This window comes from Chiloscyllium plagiosum, unplaced genomic scaffold (assembly GCF_037043375.1).
Source record: "Chiloscyllium plagiosum isolate Xiang-an unplaced genomic scaffold, Cpla_swu_hap1 HiC_scaffold_16, whole genome shotgun sequence".
NCBI lineage: Eukaryota > Metazoa > Chordata > Chondrichthyes > Orectolobiformes > Hemiscylliidae > Chiloscyllium > Chiloscyllium plagiosum.
Window position 1 is genome coordinate 6952798 of NW_028270154.1, and position 18939 is coordinate 6971736.

General features: G+C 39.1%; 1 protein-coding gene across 3 annotated transcripts in view; it reads left to right on the plus strand.

The window, feature by feature from the left end:
* The window catches only part of diaph1 (diaphanous related formin 1), a 359024-nt gene that overhangs the window by 156659 nt on the left and 183426 nt on the right, over positions 1 to 18939 (plus strand). For 2 of the 3 annotated variants that reach the window (XM_087995081.1, XM_087995082.1), the window contains one exon: positions 4627 to 4741. In XM_087995081.1, the coding sequence (XP_087851207.1) occupies positions 4627 to 4741 (115 nt within the window). Of the gene's footprint in view, positions 1 to 4626; positions 4742 to 10857; positions 11505 to 18939 lie in introns of those variants that run through there. The other variant, XM_087995083.1, reaches the window with a different exon arrangement.

Consider the following 18939-nt stretch of genomic DNA (forward strand, 5'->3'; position numbering starts at 1 on the left):
ATTTTGATGTTTCTGAGGATAGCATGAAACAGGCTGAAATGCTTGAGTAGGTTGATGTTAAGAAGGAGGGTGTGCTGAAAATTTTGAAAATCATAAGGATAGATAAATTCCCTGGGCCAGATTGGATATACCCTAGGTTACTACAGGAAGCGGGGGAAGAGATTGCTGCGCCTTTGGTGATGAGCTTTGCATTTTCACTGTCCACTGGAGTAGTGCCAGATGATTGGAGGTTGACAAATGTTATTCCCTTGTTCAAGAAAGGGAATAGGGTTAATCCTAGGAATTACAGACCAGTCAGTCTCACGTCTGTAATTCCTAGGATTAGGAGTAGAGTATTGAAGAGGATTCTGAAAGACAGGATTTATGATTACTTGGAAAATCATAATTTGATTAGAGGTAGTCCCCATAGCTTTGTGATGAGCAGGTCATGCCTTACAAATCTTAATGAATTCTTTTGAGGATGTGACAAAACACATTAAGGTAGAGGAATGCATGTGGTGTACATGGATTTTAGCAAGGCATTTGAAACGGTTCCCATGGTGGACTCATTCAGAAAGTAAAGAGGCATGAGATACAGGGAAGTCTGGTTGGCTGGATACAGAATTGGCTGGCCCATAGAAGACAGAAGGTAGTAGTAGATGGAAAGTATTCAGCCTGGAGCTTGGTGATCAGTGGTGTTCCACAGAGATCAATTTTGGGACCTCTGCTCTTTGTGATTTTTACAAATGACTTGGATGAGGAAGTGGGAGGGTGGTTAGTAAGTTTGCCAATGACACGAAGGTTGGTGGAGTGGTAGATAGTGTGGAGGGTTGTTGTGGGTTGCAATGGGACATTGACAAGATGCAAAACTGGGCTGATAAGTGGCAGATGGAGTTTAAGTTGGAAAATTGTGAAGTGATTCACTTTGGAAGGTCGAATTTGATTGTAGAATACAGGGTTAAAGGCAAGATTCTTGGCAGTGTGGAGGAACAAAGGGATCTTGGCGTCCAAGTTCGTAGATCGCTCAAAGTTGCCGAGATTGTCAGGAAGGCATATGGTGTGTTGGCTTTCATTAGCAGGGGGATTGAATTTAAGAGCCGCGAGGTTATGCAGCAGTTCTGTAGAGCCCCCTGTTTAGACCACACTTGGGATACTGTGGTTGCCTCATTATAGGAAGGTTGTGGAAGCTTTAGAGAGGGTTCAAAGGAAATTTACCAGGATGCTGCCTGGACTGGAGGGCATGCTTTATGAAGACAGGTTGAGGGAGCTCCGACTTTTATCATTGGAGCAAAGAAGGATGAGAGGTGACTTGACAGAGGTGTACAAGATGATGAGGAACATAGTTAGAATAGATAGCAAGAGACTTTTCCCAAGTCAGAAATGTCTGTCACAAGGAGGCATAATTTGAAGGTGATTAGAGTAAGGTTTTGGGGAGATGTCAGAGGCAAGTCCTTTATACAGAGAGTGGTGGAATGCTCTGCCAGCAATGGTAGTAGAGTCAGATACATTAGGGATTTAAGTGACTCTTGGATAGGCACATGGATGATAGAAAAATTAAAGGGATATAGGTTATCGGATCTTAGAATAGGATAAAAGGTCGGCACAACATTGAGGGCTGAAATGCTTGTACTGTGCTGTGCTGTTCTATGTTCTGTGTCTGGCTTGCTATTATAACTTCTATTGTAATATTTTGTGTTTTTTCTATCTCTGATCAAGTAGTTTTTTTCTGTTTTGCCATCTTTCTCTCTTCCGGTGAGTAACATGCTTTGTGGCCACTGGCATGGAAGTTTTATCTGAAATTATAAAAATGAAAATAGAATCCATTACTTCAAAATGTGGACTTAATTGTTTTTGGCTCCAATGGTACATTATCTTCTGACCTGCAACTCCGCTTAACTTGAAGATTATATGTGGTCTTGATCTCCAGTACCAGCATCAGGAAATGTTAACTCTGCAGGGTATATTTTGTGCAGATCCCAATATATTTTTGCATGTTGGGCATTTTAAAGAATTTGTTAATTAGAATTCCTAAATATCTATTTGTTTATATTTATCATACAGCTTATAGTAATCAGGCATTCAGAGACATTGAATAGAATTTTTGTTTCTTTTCCATCTATTGGGAAAATAAATTTTGATTTCATATATTAAGCACTTTATTAAAAAAATCATTGGTGTGTAGAATATAATATACTATTGCTTCTACATAAGGGCAAGTTCCATTGTAAAATACCTATAATCTGTTGCTATGCTGTGTCTCAACCCCAACTGTCTCAATCTAAAAGGAAAGAATTACATTCGTAAAACATGAATTACATTCATGTGTCATCTCAAAGTGCCTTAGGATCATTTGAAGTAGTATTTTGAAGTCTGTACACTAAGACAATGAGAATAACACTCATTACAGAAATAACATGCACTATTACGAGATTTACTGACCACATTCAGATACCTTCTGTGTGGTGAGTTTGGAAGTTCCATTAGCACGCACATCCAATGTGTGACATCTGAGATGACCAAGCTGGTGTTCTATTAGGGGAGTGGATAAAAATTAGTTAACCTAACTTGATGTAGAGTCCAGATAGTAAGCAAGCATTGGAGAGTACCAGTCTGTCCTGGACTCTAGAGCAACGTCTCCATCTTAAAGGCCAATGCAGACTGAAGTTTGAACAAAGCATGATAGACTTCACAGTAGGTTGTTTAAATTAACACTGAAACACTGAAGATGAGAACTCATGTAGGAAGATGAAATGTTTTTGTCTCTGCGCAGAAACAGTCAGCTTAGCTGAGAGGCTGATCTGGTCAAATAGCTTTCAAATTTCCACACTTAAAGAATAGTTTGCAGGACATTGCCAGTGAATATAAACTTGTTCCCAAGTAAACCGAGGAAAAACAGGGATTACAGCAAAAACTTGATTGAAGGAAAGATTGCATATCTGCAGTTCAATGCTGGCTGAATTTATAACACCAACTAAAGTAAAAATTACAAGACGGTTACAATAGCTACAAGGCAGTTGGTTGCATCCCGTATGGTTTCCATTTGGGAACTCAAAATGTGTTGCTGGACCTGTGATTTTGATTAATTAAAAAGCAAGTGGTCTGAGAAATAAGATGGAAAAATGTAATTAATAAGGTATCAAGATGATGCATGTGCACTTCCTGACTGTCAAACTTACATAAAAATTGATGAATGTTAATTGCATGCATTTGAATGTTGCAGAATGCTTCACACACAGACTGTAATGACTTTTTTTAGTTTGAATTCAAAAACTTTCTTGAAGATGTTTGTGCCACTACATTAACCTATCAAAAAAGGACTTAAATTAAATCTATTGCTTAAAAAACAAATGAACTAATGATGAACTAGGATCTCCTTGATGCCTTCTATTTTGTGTCTTCCTTTTACCTTTCTCACTTAAGTAGCTGTCCTAATTTAGAGGTTTTGCTACTGAAAAGATTTTAATGATGAGTCAGCTTTATTAGTGGGCTGGTTACACACCTGTATGGGAGTAGTTTTTCTGACAGAAACACGAGCAACACGACCTTTTTTGTTTTTCCATAATGCTTCATCTCTCCTTACCAGTTAAATCCAATGTACTTTTGAGTATTTTTCTCTTGGGTTTGAGACAGCAGTAGCTCTGACCTTGAAAGCTCATAGAAAATATAGTATTGTACCAAACAGAGTGATCAAAATTTAAACTATGTTGCTGATTCATAAGATAATTACTATGCACATTGACCTTGAAAGATCCTGCGTTTGGCTAGTTCTAGAGCTCAGTTGTTTCTTGTAATTCCTGAATTTTGATTTCCACTGCCATATCTATTTGGAGAAAGTGAGGACTGCAGATGCTGGAGACCAGAGTTGAAAAATGTGGTGCTGGAAAAACACAGCAGGCCAGGCAGCATCCGAGGAGCAGGAGAATTGAAGTTTCGGGCATAAGCCCTTCTTCAGGAACGAGGATTCCTGAAGAAGGGCTTATGCCCGAAACATCGAATCTCCTGCTCCTCGGATGCTGCCTGGCCTGCTGTGTTTTTCCAACACCACATTTTTCAACACTGCCATATCTATGTCCATTCTTAGTTTAAGTCCATCGTTTGTGTGAGGGACTTATATCAATCCCAAATCTTCCCTCCACTAGTTTGGCGTTCTGTCCATTTACTCCATTCTGGTTTGTTTAAATGTCTTTCCAGACTTTCTATATGCTTAACTGCTTTGTTTACCTTTATAAAGTCACCTCTCACATGCTTTCCATCCAGTCTGAAAAGCCTGAGACCAGGGCAAATCACTTTGTATTGCCTGAGGACTTCTAATACCGCCCTTGTTTCTCAGTGGTAAAAAGCTGAGGTTCTACAAGCCCAGCATACAGCGACAGATTACAATCATGTTACTGACATCACTTGGATCTTGGGTCTCATTTCAATTATGTTTTTAAATTGAAGACATGTTCGTTCAGCATATAACACCTCGTCCACAAAATGGGATGACAATGTTGCTTAGTTCCAACCTGCCCTGACCTGGTTTCCACAGAATTGTAACTTTGTAATTACTAATGTATTTTCTCTTTAAAGAAACTCCTTCACAGCTTTCTGATCCTTTTTTTTAATGAAGCCTGGTTATGTCATAAATGTATTCTGCTTTGTTTTCAGATTATGCCTAAAGATATGAATGAAAAGTGTTTCTGGGTCAAGGTAAAGGAGGATAAGTATGAAAGTAAAGAGCTCTTTGCGAAACTCACCCTTACATTCTCTGCACAGACCAAGAGTAAGTAATTAATTGGGCTTCAATTTTGATAATTGACATTTTTTTTTAAGTTTAGATTTGAACTCATCACAAATGAGCATCTTGAGTTTTTGGCCAACTTTAAATTCTAGTCTATGGATGTGGATTTCCTGGGAACATTCCCAAGTTTTGGCATTATACTAGTGGATGGGCAGTGTATGCTGGCCGAGACTGTAATGTTCACACCCCATGAATTTTTAAAAGAAAGAAGCTATTCTATCTCATTCAAAAACTTTTATACTGTGCTCTTTAAATCCTAATCAAATCAGAAACATCTATTAATCTTTCTTTTAAACCTCCTTTTTCCAATATGCATTGATTTAGTTTTAATACAGGAAATGGTATGTCTTGCTGCGATGGTACAGGGTCTTGGTGAGAACACACCTTGAGTATTGTTTGCAGCTTTGGTCTCATTTGAGGAAGGATGTTCTGGCTATGGAGGACGGGCAATGAAGGTTTAGTGGACTGATTGCTGATATGGCAGGACTAACATACATAGGACTGTATTCATTGTAGTTCAGAAGAATAAGGGGAGCCTATAAATTCTGATCAGACTAGACAGGGTAAATGCAGTTAGGATTCTCCTGATGATTGGCAAGTCCAGAACCAGAGGTCACATTCCAAGGATATGAGGTAGACCAATTAGGACTGTGATGGGGAGAATTATTTTTCACTCTAAGTGATGAGTCTGTGAAATTTCTCTGTCACAGAATGTGACTGAAGCCAAAGTATTGTGGGCGGCATGGTGGCTCAGTGGTTAGCACTGCTGCCTCACAGCACCAGGGTCCCAGGTTCAATTCCAGCCTTGGATGACTGCCTGTGTGGAGTTTGCACATTCTCCCCGTGTCTACGTGGGTTTCCTCCGGGTAATCCAATATTCCAACAGTGGCCTAACCAATGTCCTGTACAGCCGTAACCTGTCCTCCCAACTCCTGTACTCAATACTCTGACCAATAAAGGAAAGAATACCAAACACCTTCTTCCCTATCCTATCTACCTGCGACTCCACTTTCAAGGAGCTATGAACCTGCACTCCAAGGTCTCTTTGTTCCGCAGCACTCCCTAGGACCTTACCATTAAGTGTATAAGTCCTGCTAAGATTTGCTTTCCCAAAATGCAGCACCTCTCATTTCTCTGAATTAAACTCCATCTGCCACTTCTCAGCCCAGTGGTCCATCTGATGCCAATCCTGTTGTAATCTGAGGTAACCCTCTTCGCTGTCCACTACACCTCCAATTTTGGTGTCATCTGCAAACTTATTAACTGTACCTCTTATGCTCGCATCCAAATCATTTATATAAAAGACAAAAAGTAGAGGACCCAGCACTGAGCCTTGTGGCACTCCACTGGTCACAGGCCTCCAATCTGAAAAACAACCCTCCACCACCACCCTCTTGTCTTCTACCTTTTTGAGACAGTTCTTCAAAAAACTCAATCAAGTTTGTGAGACATGATTTCCCACACACAAAGCCATGTGCGTGGGATTCCCGCCAACAGCTTGCCCACCACCAAGGTCAGGCTCACTGGTCTATAGTTCCCTGGCTTGTCTTTACCGCCCTTCTTAAACAGTGGCACCTCGTTTGCCAACCTCCAGTCTTCCGGCACCTCACCTGTGACTATCAATGATACAAATATCTCAGCAAGAGGCCCAGCAATCACTTCTCTAGCTTCCCACAGAGTTCTCGGTACACCTGATCAGGTCCTGGGGGTTTATCCACCTTTAACCGTTTCAAAACATCCAGCACTTCCTTCTCTGTAATCTGGACGTTTTGCAAAATGTCACAATCTATTCCCTACAGTCTATATCTTCAATTTCCTTTTCCGCAGTAAATACTGATGCAAAATATTAATTTAGTATCTCCCCCATTTTCTGCGGCTCCACACAAAGGCCACCTTGCTGATCTTTGAGGGGCCCTATTCTCTCCCTAGTTACCCTTTTGTCCTTTAATATATTTGTAGAAACCCTTTGGATTCTCCTTAATTCCATTTGGCAACGCTATCTCACGTCCCCTTTTTGCCCTCCTGATTTCTCTCTTCAGTATACTCCTACTGCTTTTATACTCTTCTAAGGATTCACTCGATCTATCCTGTCTATACCTGACATATGCTTCCTTCTTTTTCTTAACCAAATCCTCATTTTCTTTAGTCATCCAGCATTTCCTATACCTACCAGCCTTCCCTTTCACCCTGACAGGAATATACTTTCTCTGGATTCTTGTTATCTCATTTATGAAGGCTTCCCATTTCCCAGCTGTCCCTTTACCTGCCAACATCTGCCTCCAATCAACTTTTTAAAGTTCTTGCCTAATACCGTCAAAATTGGCCTTTCTCCAATTTAGAACTTCAACTTTTAGGTCTGGTCTATCCTTTTCCATCACGATTTTAAATCGTCATGTTTTCAAGGAAGAGTTTGATAAATTTTTAGGGCTGTGGAAAGGAAAGAGTATGGGAAGAAAATAGGGTACTGATTTGAATGGAAGAGCAGGTTTGAAGGGCTAAATGGCCTACATTTGTTCCTGGTTTCTATATCCCGAGTTCCCTTTAAAATCATTATAAACTCTTTCTCCTTACATACTTCCAAACTTTACTTTTCATCATTCAGAATTTTGTCAATTTTACCATGGTTATGACCTGCTGTCAGTTGTCTGCCTTTCCAATAACTCATTCTGAATAATTTAGCAGGCTAGTTTTCCTATAGTAAATATATATTTGTGTATATTTAACTATATCTGGTATAGTTACATTGTGTTTCTTCTCATTTGAAAATGGAGGAATGTGTCTCTGACAATGGAATTGTCATTAAATAAATAATCTATGATTAAACTTCAGCAACCACAGCCATCTTCCACTGTGCCAACAGTGAATCGTGATGCTGTCAAGCCACTTTTCTTGACGGACATTGAAATCCCTCACCTTGAGTACATTCTAAGCCCTTGCTGCCCTCAGTGGTTCCTCCAAATGGAAAGGTATTGATTCATCAGGTTGGAGTGTGGTAATCAGTAGAGAGTTTTATTGCCGATGGTTGGCATAATGCCATAAGACCTCATGAAGTCCAGAGTTCATATTAAGGACTGTCAGGGTTATTCCCTCACGACTGCTCACCATTACTTTATCACCTTTCCCTGTTAAAATGAAATACAGCTCGGTTAGTGGATTGGTTGCACTTTGTCTGCTATTTCCTTTTTGTATCTGCCGTGAATTTCTGTCGTCTTCAGGATCAGAATCAGTGAAGTTGTCATTTAAGCTATCTTCACCACACAGGCATTAAGAATAGATTCATTATTACCTTTTCAATGACAAATAGGGACAGAAAATAAATGTGGCCTTTGGCAGTAACGCCAATATCCCAGGAATGAGGTTATTAAAGAAGACTATTGCAAAGTTAAAATCATGTCCCTGAATTGCCCTTTGGCTGCAGTGTACAAGACGTCTAACATTATAGCTTAGCATGGATGTCCTACATCATATTCAGGAGGTACCTCTACCATAATGATCCCCTGTTTCACGAATCCACTCTTGCGGTTTACATGCTGAGGCGAAGTTCCCCTTTTATATATTGTGATACCATTTGGAAAGTGCATTAGTGTTCTCGTGTTTTGAAAACTGGGCCTCTATTCTCTAGAGCTTTGAAGAATGAAAGGGGATATCATTGAAACCTACCAAATACTTAAAGGCATAGGCAGAGTTGATGTTTTCCCAATTTGAGGCCTCTGGGATCAGGGGGGCACAATTTTTGAAGCAAGGGGGAAGCTACTTCAGACTGAGATGGGAGGTTATTTCATTCAGAGAACTGTGGCAGCTCAATCATTGAGTACTTTTAAAATAGAGATTGGTATTTAGAAATCTGTCAAAAGATATAAAGGAATGCAGGACTAGTGCGGGAAAATGCATCGAAGTGGATCGTTGGTCATAAATGTATTGAATGACAGCAGGCTCTGGGGTGAATGACTGATATTCTTCCGTTCTTTGTTCACGGCTTGTTTTCTGTTATTTCTATCATTACATATGCTATCAAATGATAGAACACTCCTTAATTCAAATCAGAATATGTAGAGTCAGTATGGATAGAGCTGAGAAATTCTAAGGGTAGAAAGACCCTCTTGGAGAATCAGGATGGTATTGGACCTCAAGAAAGAGACTTTGTGGAGTGCCTCCGAGATGGAATCTTAGAACAGCTGGTGCTGGAGCCTACCGGGGAGAAGGCAATTCTGGATCTGGTATTGTGCAATGAACTAGAATTGATCAGGGACCTCGAAGTGAAGGAGCCATTAGGAGGTGGTGACCATAATACAATAAGCTTCAATCTGCAATTTGAAAGGGAGAGGGTACAATCGGTAGTGACAATATTTCAGTCGAATAAAGGGAACTATGAAGCTATGAGGGAGGAGCTGGCCAAAGTTCAATGGTGCAATACCTTAGCAGGGATGACAGTGGAGGAACAATGGCAGATATTTCTGAGTATAATGCAGAAGATGCAGGATCAGTTCATTCCAAAAAGGAAGAAAGATCCTATGAGGAGGCAGGGGTGGCCGTGGCTGACGCGGGAAGTTAGGAAAAATATAAAGTCAAAAGAGAAAAAGTATAACATAGCAAAGATGGGTGGGAAAATGGAAGATTGGGAAGCTTTTAAAGAACAACAGAGGATTACTAAGAAGGAAATATGCAGAGACAAAATGAGGTACGAAGGTAAACTGGCCAAAAATATAAAAGAGGATAGCAAAAGCTATTTTAGGTATTTGAAAGGGAAAAAAATGGTTAAGACTAAAATTGGGCCCTTGAAGACAGAAACAGGGGAATATATTACGGGGAACAAAGAAATGGCAGAAGAGTTGAATTGGTACTTCAGATCTGTGTTCACTGGGGAAGACACAAGCAATCTCCCTGAGGTAACAGTGGCTGAAGGACCTGAACTGAAGGGAATTTATATTTGCCAGGAATTGGTGTTGGAGAGACTGTTAGGTCTGAAGGTTGATAAGTCCCCGGGGCCTGATGGTCTACATCCCAGGGTACTGAAGGAGGTGGCTCGAGAAATCGTGGATGCGTTGGTGATTATTTTCCAGAGTTTGATAGATTCAGGTTCAGTTCCTGCGGATTGGAGGGTGGCTAATGTTGTACCACTTTTTAAGAAAAGTGGGAGAGAGAAAGCAGGAAATTATAGACCAGTTAGTCTGACCTCAGTGGTGGGAAAGATGCTGGAGTCAATTTATAAAGGATGAAATTACGTCACATCTGGATAGCAGTAATAGGATAGGTCAGAGTCAGCATGGATTTATGAAGGGGAAATCATGCTTGACTAATCTTCTGGAATTTTTTGAGGATGTAACTCTGAAGATGGACAAGGGAGATCCAGTGGATGTAGTGTACCTGGACTTTCAGAAAGCCTTTGATAAAGTCCCACATAGGAGGTTAGTGAGCAAAATTAGGGCGCACGGTATTTGGAGCAAAGTACTGACTTGGATTGAAAATTGGTTGGCTGACAGGAAACAAAAAGTAGTGATAAATGGCTCCCTTTCGGAATGGCAGGCGGTGACCAGTGGGGTACCGCAGGGATCAGTGCTGGGACCGCAGCTTTTTACAATATATATTAATGATATAGAAGATGGTATTAATAGTAACATTAGCAAATTTGCTGATGATACAAAGCTGGGTGGCAGGGTGAAATGTGAGGAGGATGTTAGGAGATTACAGGGTGACCTGGACAGGTTAGGTGAGTGGACAGATGCATGGCAGATGCAGTTTAATGTGGATAAATGTATGGTTATCCACTTTGGTGGCAAGAACAGGAAGGCAGATTACTAGCTAAATGAAGTCAAGTTAGGTAAAGGGGCAGTACAAAGAGATCTGGGTGTTCTTGTACACCAGTCAATGAAGGCAAGCATGCAGGTACAGCAGGTAGTGAAGAAAGCTAATAGCATGCTGGCCTTCATAACAAGAGGGATTAAGTATAGAAGCAAAGAGGTGCTTCTGCAGCTGTACAGGACCCTGGTGAGACCGCACCTGGAATATTGTGTGCAATTCTGGTCTCCAAATTTGAGGAAAGACATTCTGGCTATTGAGGGAGTGCAGCGTAGGTTCACGAGGTCAGTTCCTGGAATGGCGGGACTATCTTATGTTGAAAGATTGGAGCGACTGGGCTTGTATACCCTTGAGCTTAGAAGACTGAGAGGGGATCTGATCGAGACATATAAGATTATGAAAGGATTGGACACTCCGGAGGCAGGAAACATGTTTCTGCTGATGGGTGAGTCCCGAACCAGAGGACACAGCTTAAAAATAAGGGGTAGGCCATTTAGGACCGAGATGAGGAGAAACTTCTTCACCCAGAGAGTTGTGGCTGTGTGGAATGCTCTGCCCCAGAAGGCAGTGGAGGCCCAGTCTCTGGATTCGTTTAAGAAAGAGTTGGATAGAGCTCTCAAGGATAGTGGAATCAAGGGTTATGGAGATAACACAGGAACAGGATACTGATTGAAGATGATCAGCCATGATCATAATGAATGATGGTGCAGGTTCGAAGGGCAGAATGGCCTACTCCTGCAGCTATTGTTTATTAATAATCGTGTCACAAATGAGATCATTAAAATCTCTCCAGTAGCAAAAATTTGATATTGTGATCCTCCAACTACTAGTTATAATCCTACAGGTTCAAATTTAGCAAATCTAACATTTTCTAATCTAACACTGATAACGATTTTCTTTCTTTTTCCGATTTGAATTTCTCCGCTGGTGAACTGTGCAGCAAGTAAAGGTAAGAGAATGCATTTCTTTTTCCATGCTTGATGTGTTAAAACATTTTTTGGACCCTGAAATATACTGGGTTGATGCTGTACCTTCTTAGATGCTTAGTAACATTAAAAGTTTAGTTTAAATAGAAAAAGGAAGCATACGTAAGGGTTAGGAAACTGGAATCGGTTAAGACCCTTGAGGAATGTAAAGGAAGCAGCAAAGAATTTAAACAAGGAATGAGCAGGGCTAAACAGGGTCAGGAAATTTCCTTGGCAAGTTATGTGAAGGAGAATTCCAAAGCATTTTGTACGTACATTGAGCAAGAGGGTAACTAGGGAAAGGGTAGATCCACTCAAGGTTAAAGGAGGGAATTTATGCATGGAGCCAGAGGAAGTAGGTGACGTTCTTAATGAGTGCTTTGCATCAGTATTCACCAAGATGAAGGACATGGGTGTTGGTATGATTAGGGAAGGATATGTTGATATTCTGGGGCATGTCAATATTAATCTGGAGATGGTGGTGTTGGGTGTTGGGTGTCTACATTAAGGTGGATAAGTCTCCAGGGCCTGTTGGGAACTATCCCAGGATACTTGAGGGAGGTAAGGGAGGAGATGGCTGGGGCCTCAGCAGAGACCTTTAGCCACTGGTGAGGCTTGAGAATAGCCAGTATTGTTCTTTTGCTTAAGAAAGGCAAAAGGGCTAAGACAGGAAATTACACTCGGTTCTGATATAACGTGATAGTTCCGTTCCAGTGCAGTCCCGCATTATAAGAAAGTCACATAATAGCACCATTTAAACTAATGGGACCAGGATCACATTATAGCCAGTATAGGTCAGGAAAGTTCACATTCTACAAATAATGGTCTAAATTCTTCAATCACATTATAGCCAATTCGTGTTGAAGAAACACACATTATAGTACAACCAACTGTATAAGCCAGTAAGTCTTGCATTAGTTGTAGCAAAATTATTGGGGAGGATTCTTAGGGACAGGATTTACACTCATTTAGGAAAGTCTATTAGGAATAGTCAGCATGGTCTTGTCTCTCAAATTTGACTTGACTGAAGCATTTGACATGATCCTTCATGGTCTGATGAGTAAATTTGCAGACCACACAAATTGGTAGAGTTGTGGATAGTGAAGACCTTTGCCAAAGGGTACTCAGAATATAGATCAGCTGGAAAGTTGGGCAGACAAATGGCAGACAGTGTTCAGCCCAGACAAGTGTGAGATGATGCATTTTGGGAGGTCAAATGCAAGGGGAAAGTATACAGTAGGATACAGTATACCTTAGGAGCATTGATATGCAGAGGGATCTTGGGGTGCAAGTCCATAGCTCCCTGAAAGTCGAAAGAGAAGTGGATAAGGTGGTAAAGAAGGCATACGGCATACCTGCCTTCATCGTTCAGGGTATTGAGTATAAAAGTTGCCATGTGATGTCACTGCTGTATAAAACTTTAAGTTTGACCACATTTGGAGTATTATTTGCAGTTCTGGTCACATGCAGTAGGAAAAATGTGGAGAATGCAAAAGAGGTTTATCAAGATATTGCCAGGATTGAACTGTATTACCAGTAGAGAGAGATTGGGCAAACATGGATTGTTGTCGTGAGAGTGCCAAAAACTTAGGAGTTGTGTGATACAAGCTTTTTTAACACTGAGGGTGGTAGATGCCCAGAACACCCTGCCAGAGGAGGTGGTGGAAGCAGGTGCAATAAGATGCCTTTATATATGAATAGACAGGGAATAAGAGGATATGGACCATGTATAGGCAGATGAGATTAATTGAGAGTGACATCATAGTCATTTCAGACATGGTGGGCTGAAGGGCATGTACCTGTGCTTTTCTTGAGCAGACAAAAGCTTTAAAAAGCAGTATTTTTCTGCAGTGTAACTGGGACATGTTTAAAAACATCTCATCTATCATATATTATTTTTTTATTGCAAACATAGAAAGAATGACCTTGTGTGTTTAAAGCAACTTTAAAGATGCAAGTAGCCAAAAAAATGAGTAGCAATTTGATGAACCCATTGGGCAGTAAAAATTGCAATCTGCCCATATTTAATATAGGAGGGAGCCGGGCCAGAGTAAATCAGTTTTGATTATTTCCCTCGTCCCTGAGGAATTACCTAATTTATAACTCTGGAACTGCTTCATATTTATTCTATTTTTCCTAGGTATATTTAATCATTTATTGCAAGTTATTAGTGGACATTCATTTCAAAACATTTTTATTTAACTGCTTCACTGCAATTCATAAACTTTTGCACAAAATGGTACTGTTTAAATGGAAGTAAGTTGGTCCAAACTTGTAGTAAATTATTGTTTTTGTCTTAGCATCAAATCACAGGCAAAGTTGGTACTGAGGAGATGTTTGTAATCTCCATTTGTGTTAATAATTTATGGAGAGTTGAGTATTTATTCAAAAGCGAAACTTATTCGCACTTGTTCTATTTATTTCTTGGAGAATGAGTCTGTCTTTACATGACAAAATAGCCAGAGTGCAAGTAGTTAAATTGCACCTCGAGTTCTGTCTAATATAAATATAGTTGAATTTGATTCTTTGAATGCAATCAATGTGGAGGGAAATTCCTTTCATGAAAGAGTCTTGGACTGCTCCTCCTTTTGAGTACATTTGGGGCTTCACATTCATTTTATTGTTTGGAATTTTGACACAAAATGGCTTTTTGAGCTATTTATAGTTGTGGAATGTGAATGCGATCCAAGACAACCATATGTTGTGGCTCATGATATATTCTGTTTCAAAAGCATGTAGTTTATTTTAGATTTCACGATGGGTTTATTATTTACAGATGATGAAAGTTGTTTGATACTGGCTTGTAAAGATATTGTAATATTCCACTGCACTTCCAAATCTTAGCACAAGCTAGTTTACATTTTTGTTGCACGATATCTTTTATTCAACCCAAGAAATTTAGTATTGCATCTTGGAAATTGCTCTGTGAAAATGCATACATAGCATTGCTATGGTTATCTTTTTAATTTCCTACTCTTTGAGGGGAAAGTGCCCTCTTTAAAATAAACTGATTCATACTTCCTAACATATCAAATTGACAAATTTCACATGGTGCATTATTAAGTGTTTGCATGATTTAACACAACACAATTTCTGGATTATGGTTGTCAGATGAGAAATTTAGCTCTTGTGTTTTGGAAAGGTTTCAGGGTTATTCCATGGGTTCAAAAATGTAATAATAAATTGAACTTCACTCTAACAAAGTAGGGTGGTGGTCAGGTGTTTGTAATTAGGAGGTGACAGGAATTCCATTTAAGAATGAGCTTTGTTCTAGGATTTAAATGTCTGACACTTGTGACGTTTTGGTTATATCTTCATTGATTGCCCTGTACTAAACTAGGGTAAACCCCCTCATTGTTTTCAAAGCCGCCTCTATGTCGGTTTTCTCTTTGGAGGCTAAACTATTACATTGAAGTTGTATTGAGAAATGTCCACAGTCCTTTACCCAGTCGGTAAGATTTATAATACTTAAATGTACTTCTATTTTGCCAACTTGCAACAGAGAACTTATTGTTCATGAAGGTCACACACTGTTACCAATTACTCCAGTATATTGGACTGCAGAGTTCAGTACACTGTTTATCAAAATGAAGCAGCATATTCATGGATTTTTTGTTCCAAAAAAGAATCTGTCCATGTTTAATGCATAATATGGAATTATCCTGCTTTTTGTGAAGTTTGCTCTTCTTGTTAATAGCAACTTCAAATTTTATATTAACTTAGATGACTATACCAACAGATTTTCACAAGCAAGATAGCTGAAATATGGTTTGTTTCAATCATGCACCCGCATTATGCTCAAATTTTCTTTTCTTGGAATGGTGGAAAATAATTTACATTTTGAAAACATTCTTTCTCTTATTGATTACACACTGCACCAGGGGAAAACAGTAGACCTGGAAGATGCGGAAGTGGGGGGTGGGTGGCTGGAGTGTGATTTGTGGCGGTTACTTGTCAGATGATTAAAATGGAGCAACCATTGATTATATACATCCTGGTGCCATTTTGCTAATACTGCAAATTTACCAAATTCCTGCTATCTGGGAATATTTTCACACCTCTACCTGTCAGTTCTGCTTCTGATTTCACTGCAAGTAACACTTTGGAATTTGATAATACTTATATATTGCACAAATGTAGTTAAAATTTAGCTTCTGATTTATTTGTTATAGAGATCTCATGGAGTAATTCATTGATAGGATTGTTTACAAAGTGAAATGTGGATAATTCATAAGATATAATATCGGAATCACTAAAATGTCCTGAAATTGCTACCTGTATGTTTTCTGTAATGACTCCAGATTGATCTGTTTCTCATATAAGAAAACGAATGTAATTTGTACTGCAAAGTTCTGTAATACTTTTCAGAGCAAGGTAAATCTATTTTGTGGGTATCAAGCAAAATGGAAAGGAGGTGCACATCAGCCAGAATTTAATCTAATTGCGGAATATGCTGAAGAGGCTCAATGGTCTAGTCCAATTCATGTGTTTTTAATTGTTCAGGTATACATATGGAGGCAATTGTCTCAGCACTGGACTGTTAATCCAGAGACCCAGATAATGTTCTGGGGACCCGGGTTTGAATCCTGCCACAGCAGATAGTGGAATTTGAGTTCAATATTTTTTTTAAAAAGCTCAAATTAAAAGTGTGATGATAGCCATGAAATCATTGATGGTTGTTGAAAAAACTCATCTGGTTCATTCATGTCCTTCAGGAAAGGAAACTGCTGTCCTTACCTGGTCTGGCGTACATGTGACTCCAGACCCACAGCAATGTGGTTGACTCTTAACTGTCCTCTGGGAATTAGGAATGGGCAGTAAATGCTGCCTAGACAGCAATGCCCTCATCCCATGAATTAATAAAGATAAAGTGAATTACTTAATTATGAAATTCAATGGTCGTGGTGAAAAATGCTTCCGTGCAGTTTACCTCTGCCGATTCAATTTGTGAACAAGTAGAATGAATGATGTAGTAATATTTTCAAAGCGTGTAAATCATAGTTCATCAAATTAGTTGTATTTATTGATTCCATGGAAAGGTTGCTGATCAAATCTAGATAGCCTAGAGACTGAATTCCTCTGTTAGGATGTATAGTATCAGACTTTCTACATGTCAGAAATATCACAAGTAAACTTTTAAAAATTTCCACTGACAAAAATCATTCTATTACAGTTCATTTGTGAGCAATAGAATAGATATATTCTTCACAAATACAATTGAATATTATTTTACATCACAAGGAAAAGTAATCTTTCTCTGTCTACCCTTTCAAGCCCCCTGAAAGTCTCTTGTTCAACCAGGTCAGGTCGCCTCTCAACTCTAATGAGTGTAAGCCCAATCTACTTGCCCTCCCGTATAGAACAATTCCCTTTACTTGGTATCAATCGAGTGAGCCGCTTTTGGACTGCTTCCAATTTCAGTATATTTTTCTTCACATTAGTGGACCAAGACTGTTCCACAGTGTTGCAGCTGTGATCTGACTCATGCCTTGAATAGTTTTAGCAAAACTTCTCTATTTTTATACTCCACTCCCTTTGAAATAAAGACCAATCTACCATTTGCCTTCCCAATTATCTGCTGAACCTGGATGCTAGGCTTTTGTGATTGATGGAAGAGGATTGCAATATTACCCTTTTTACTGCTGTTTTCTGCAATCCTTCTCCATTTATAGCTCTTCTATTCTCTGTACCAAAATGCATTATTTCTTATTTTTCCAAAATATACATAATGTCCCTTGATTTCTCCCACTCATTTAATCTGTCAACATCCCTCTAGGCTCTTTGTGCCATTTGCATTCCCACCTAATTGTGTCATCTGTGATAGTACTTTCACTTTCTTTATCTAAGCCATTAATTTATTCTAAATAATCGTGGCCAAATGCATTGACCCTTATGGCATTCCACTAGTTACAGGTTGCAATCCTGAAAATTGCTCCTTTGTCCCGATCCTCTCTGTCTTCTGTTAGTTATCCAGTCCTCTATTCATGTTAATATATGACACCCAACTCCATAGATTCTTAACATATTAAATATCTTTTTGTGCAGTGTCTTTTTGAACATCCTTTTGAAATCCTAATGTATTATATCTACTGGATCCTTTTATTTATCCTGTTTGTTATCTCCTCAAAGAATTTTAATAAATTGATGAGGTATGATTCCCTTTCAGGAAATAGTGCTGACTCTGCTTGACTATATTAGGTATTTCCACATGCTCTGTTGTTACACCCTTCACAATAGCATTTTTCCAATTACAGATTTTAAGCGAACTGACAAGTCACCTTTTTTTTTGTCTGTCTCCCTTTTTGAATAAGTATGTTAAATTGATTGTATCCCAATCTTCTGGGACATTTTCTGAATCTAAAGCTGCTTGGAAGATTACTACTATAGACTGCTGCACCAGTGAATCAATAGTTGAGATATTGGCAACCACTGCAACAATATGAATTCAATTTGTAGATTATGTCTGTTGAGGGCCTACGATCCTTTGCAATTGTTTTTGGTTTGTAGTCATTGCTTCTGGTGAGTTTTGATAAAATTAAAACAGAACTTGCCAATTTTGGAGTGGGTTTATTTATGGAAAGCTCCTTTGTGCTTGCTCTATAATCGAAGTTTCCATAGTTTTTGATACAATAATTTAAATGCATGTGACACCACAGTATTTTTGCCTATGTTTGAATCTTTTTTTAAAACCCTTGGTCTAAATAAACTCTTGTTTAATTGTTAAGATGATGGAAAGCATCCGGGCTTGGCTCTTAAACCCACAATCGTGATCAGGATCAAATGGTCAATTCTGGCCAGAAGTTTTGTTCTAATTCAAATCCAATGAGTAACTTGAGATATCTCAAGTTAAAGGCCTCAAAACCTCATGATAATCATACTTTTCAAGAAAGGTTTCTGTTTTATCTTTGGGACTTGTGGTGAAGTACTGTAATATATTATTATTTGAGAACTTTGGCGTGAAAGTAGAAAAAAGAAATTCATTTCTATGGGGGCCTGACTTTTTTTTTTCACTGTAGAAAATATTCTTGAAAAATGAGCAAAACTCAGAATTCCCAATAATTCATGTGATTTTAACCAAATGACCGACAAACCACCTGGGGTGATAATTGCCGCAATGTTTGCCGACTTGGGTTTTGTAATCCCATTGAAAATGGTGTCTGTAAATGGACTCATTCAAAGAAAAGAAGTCTGTACATCAAAGCTTCTGTAAGTAGCTATTTCCACTAAAGAAAATAAGGGTAGGACTGGGAAGAAGTTCCAAATTTCTCAGAAGAAGAACTGCGATGTCAGAGAGGAAGGCCTGCTACAATGCTTTTAAAGACATCGGTTTAAGGAACATATGCTAAGCAGTAATAATGCGCTGAGTTTAAATCCCTCAGTGTGGGTTTCCTCCTGTTCTATATCATAGTCCAAGGTTTT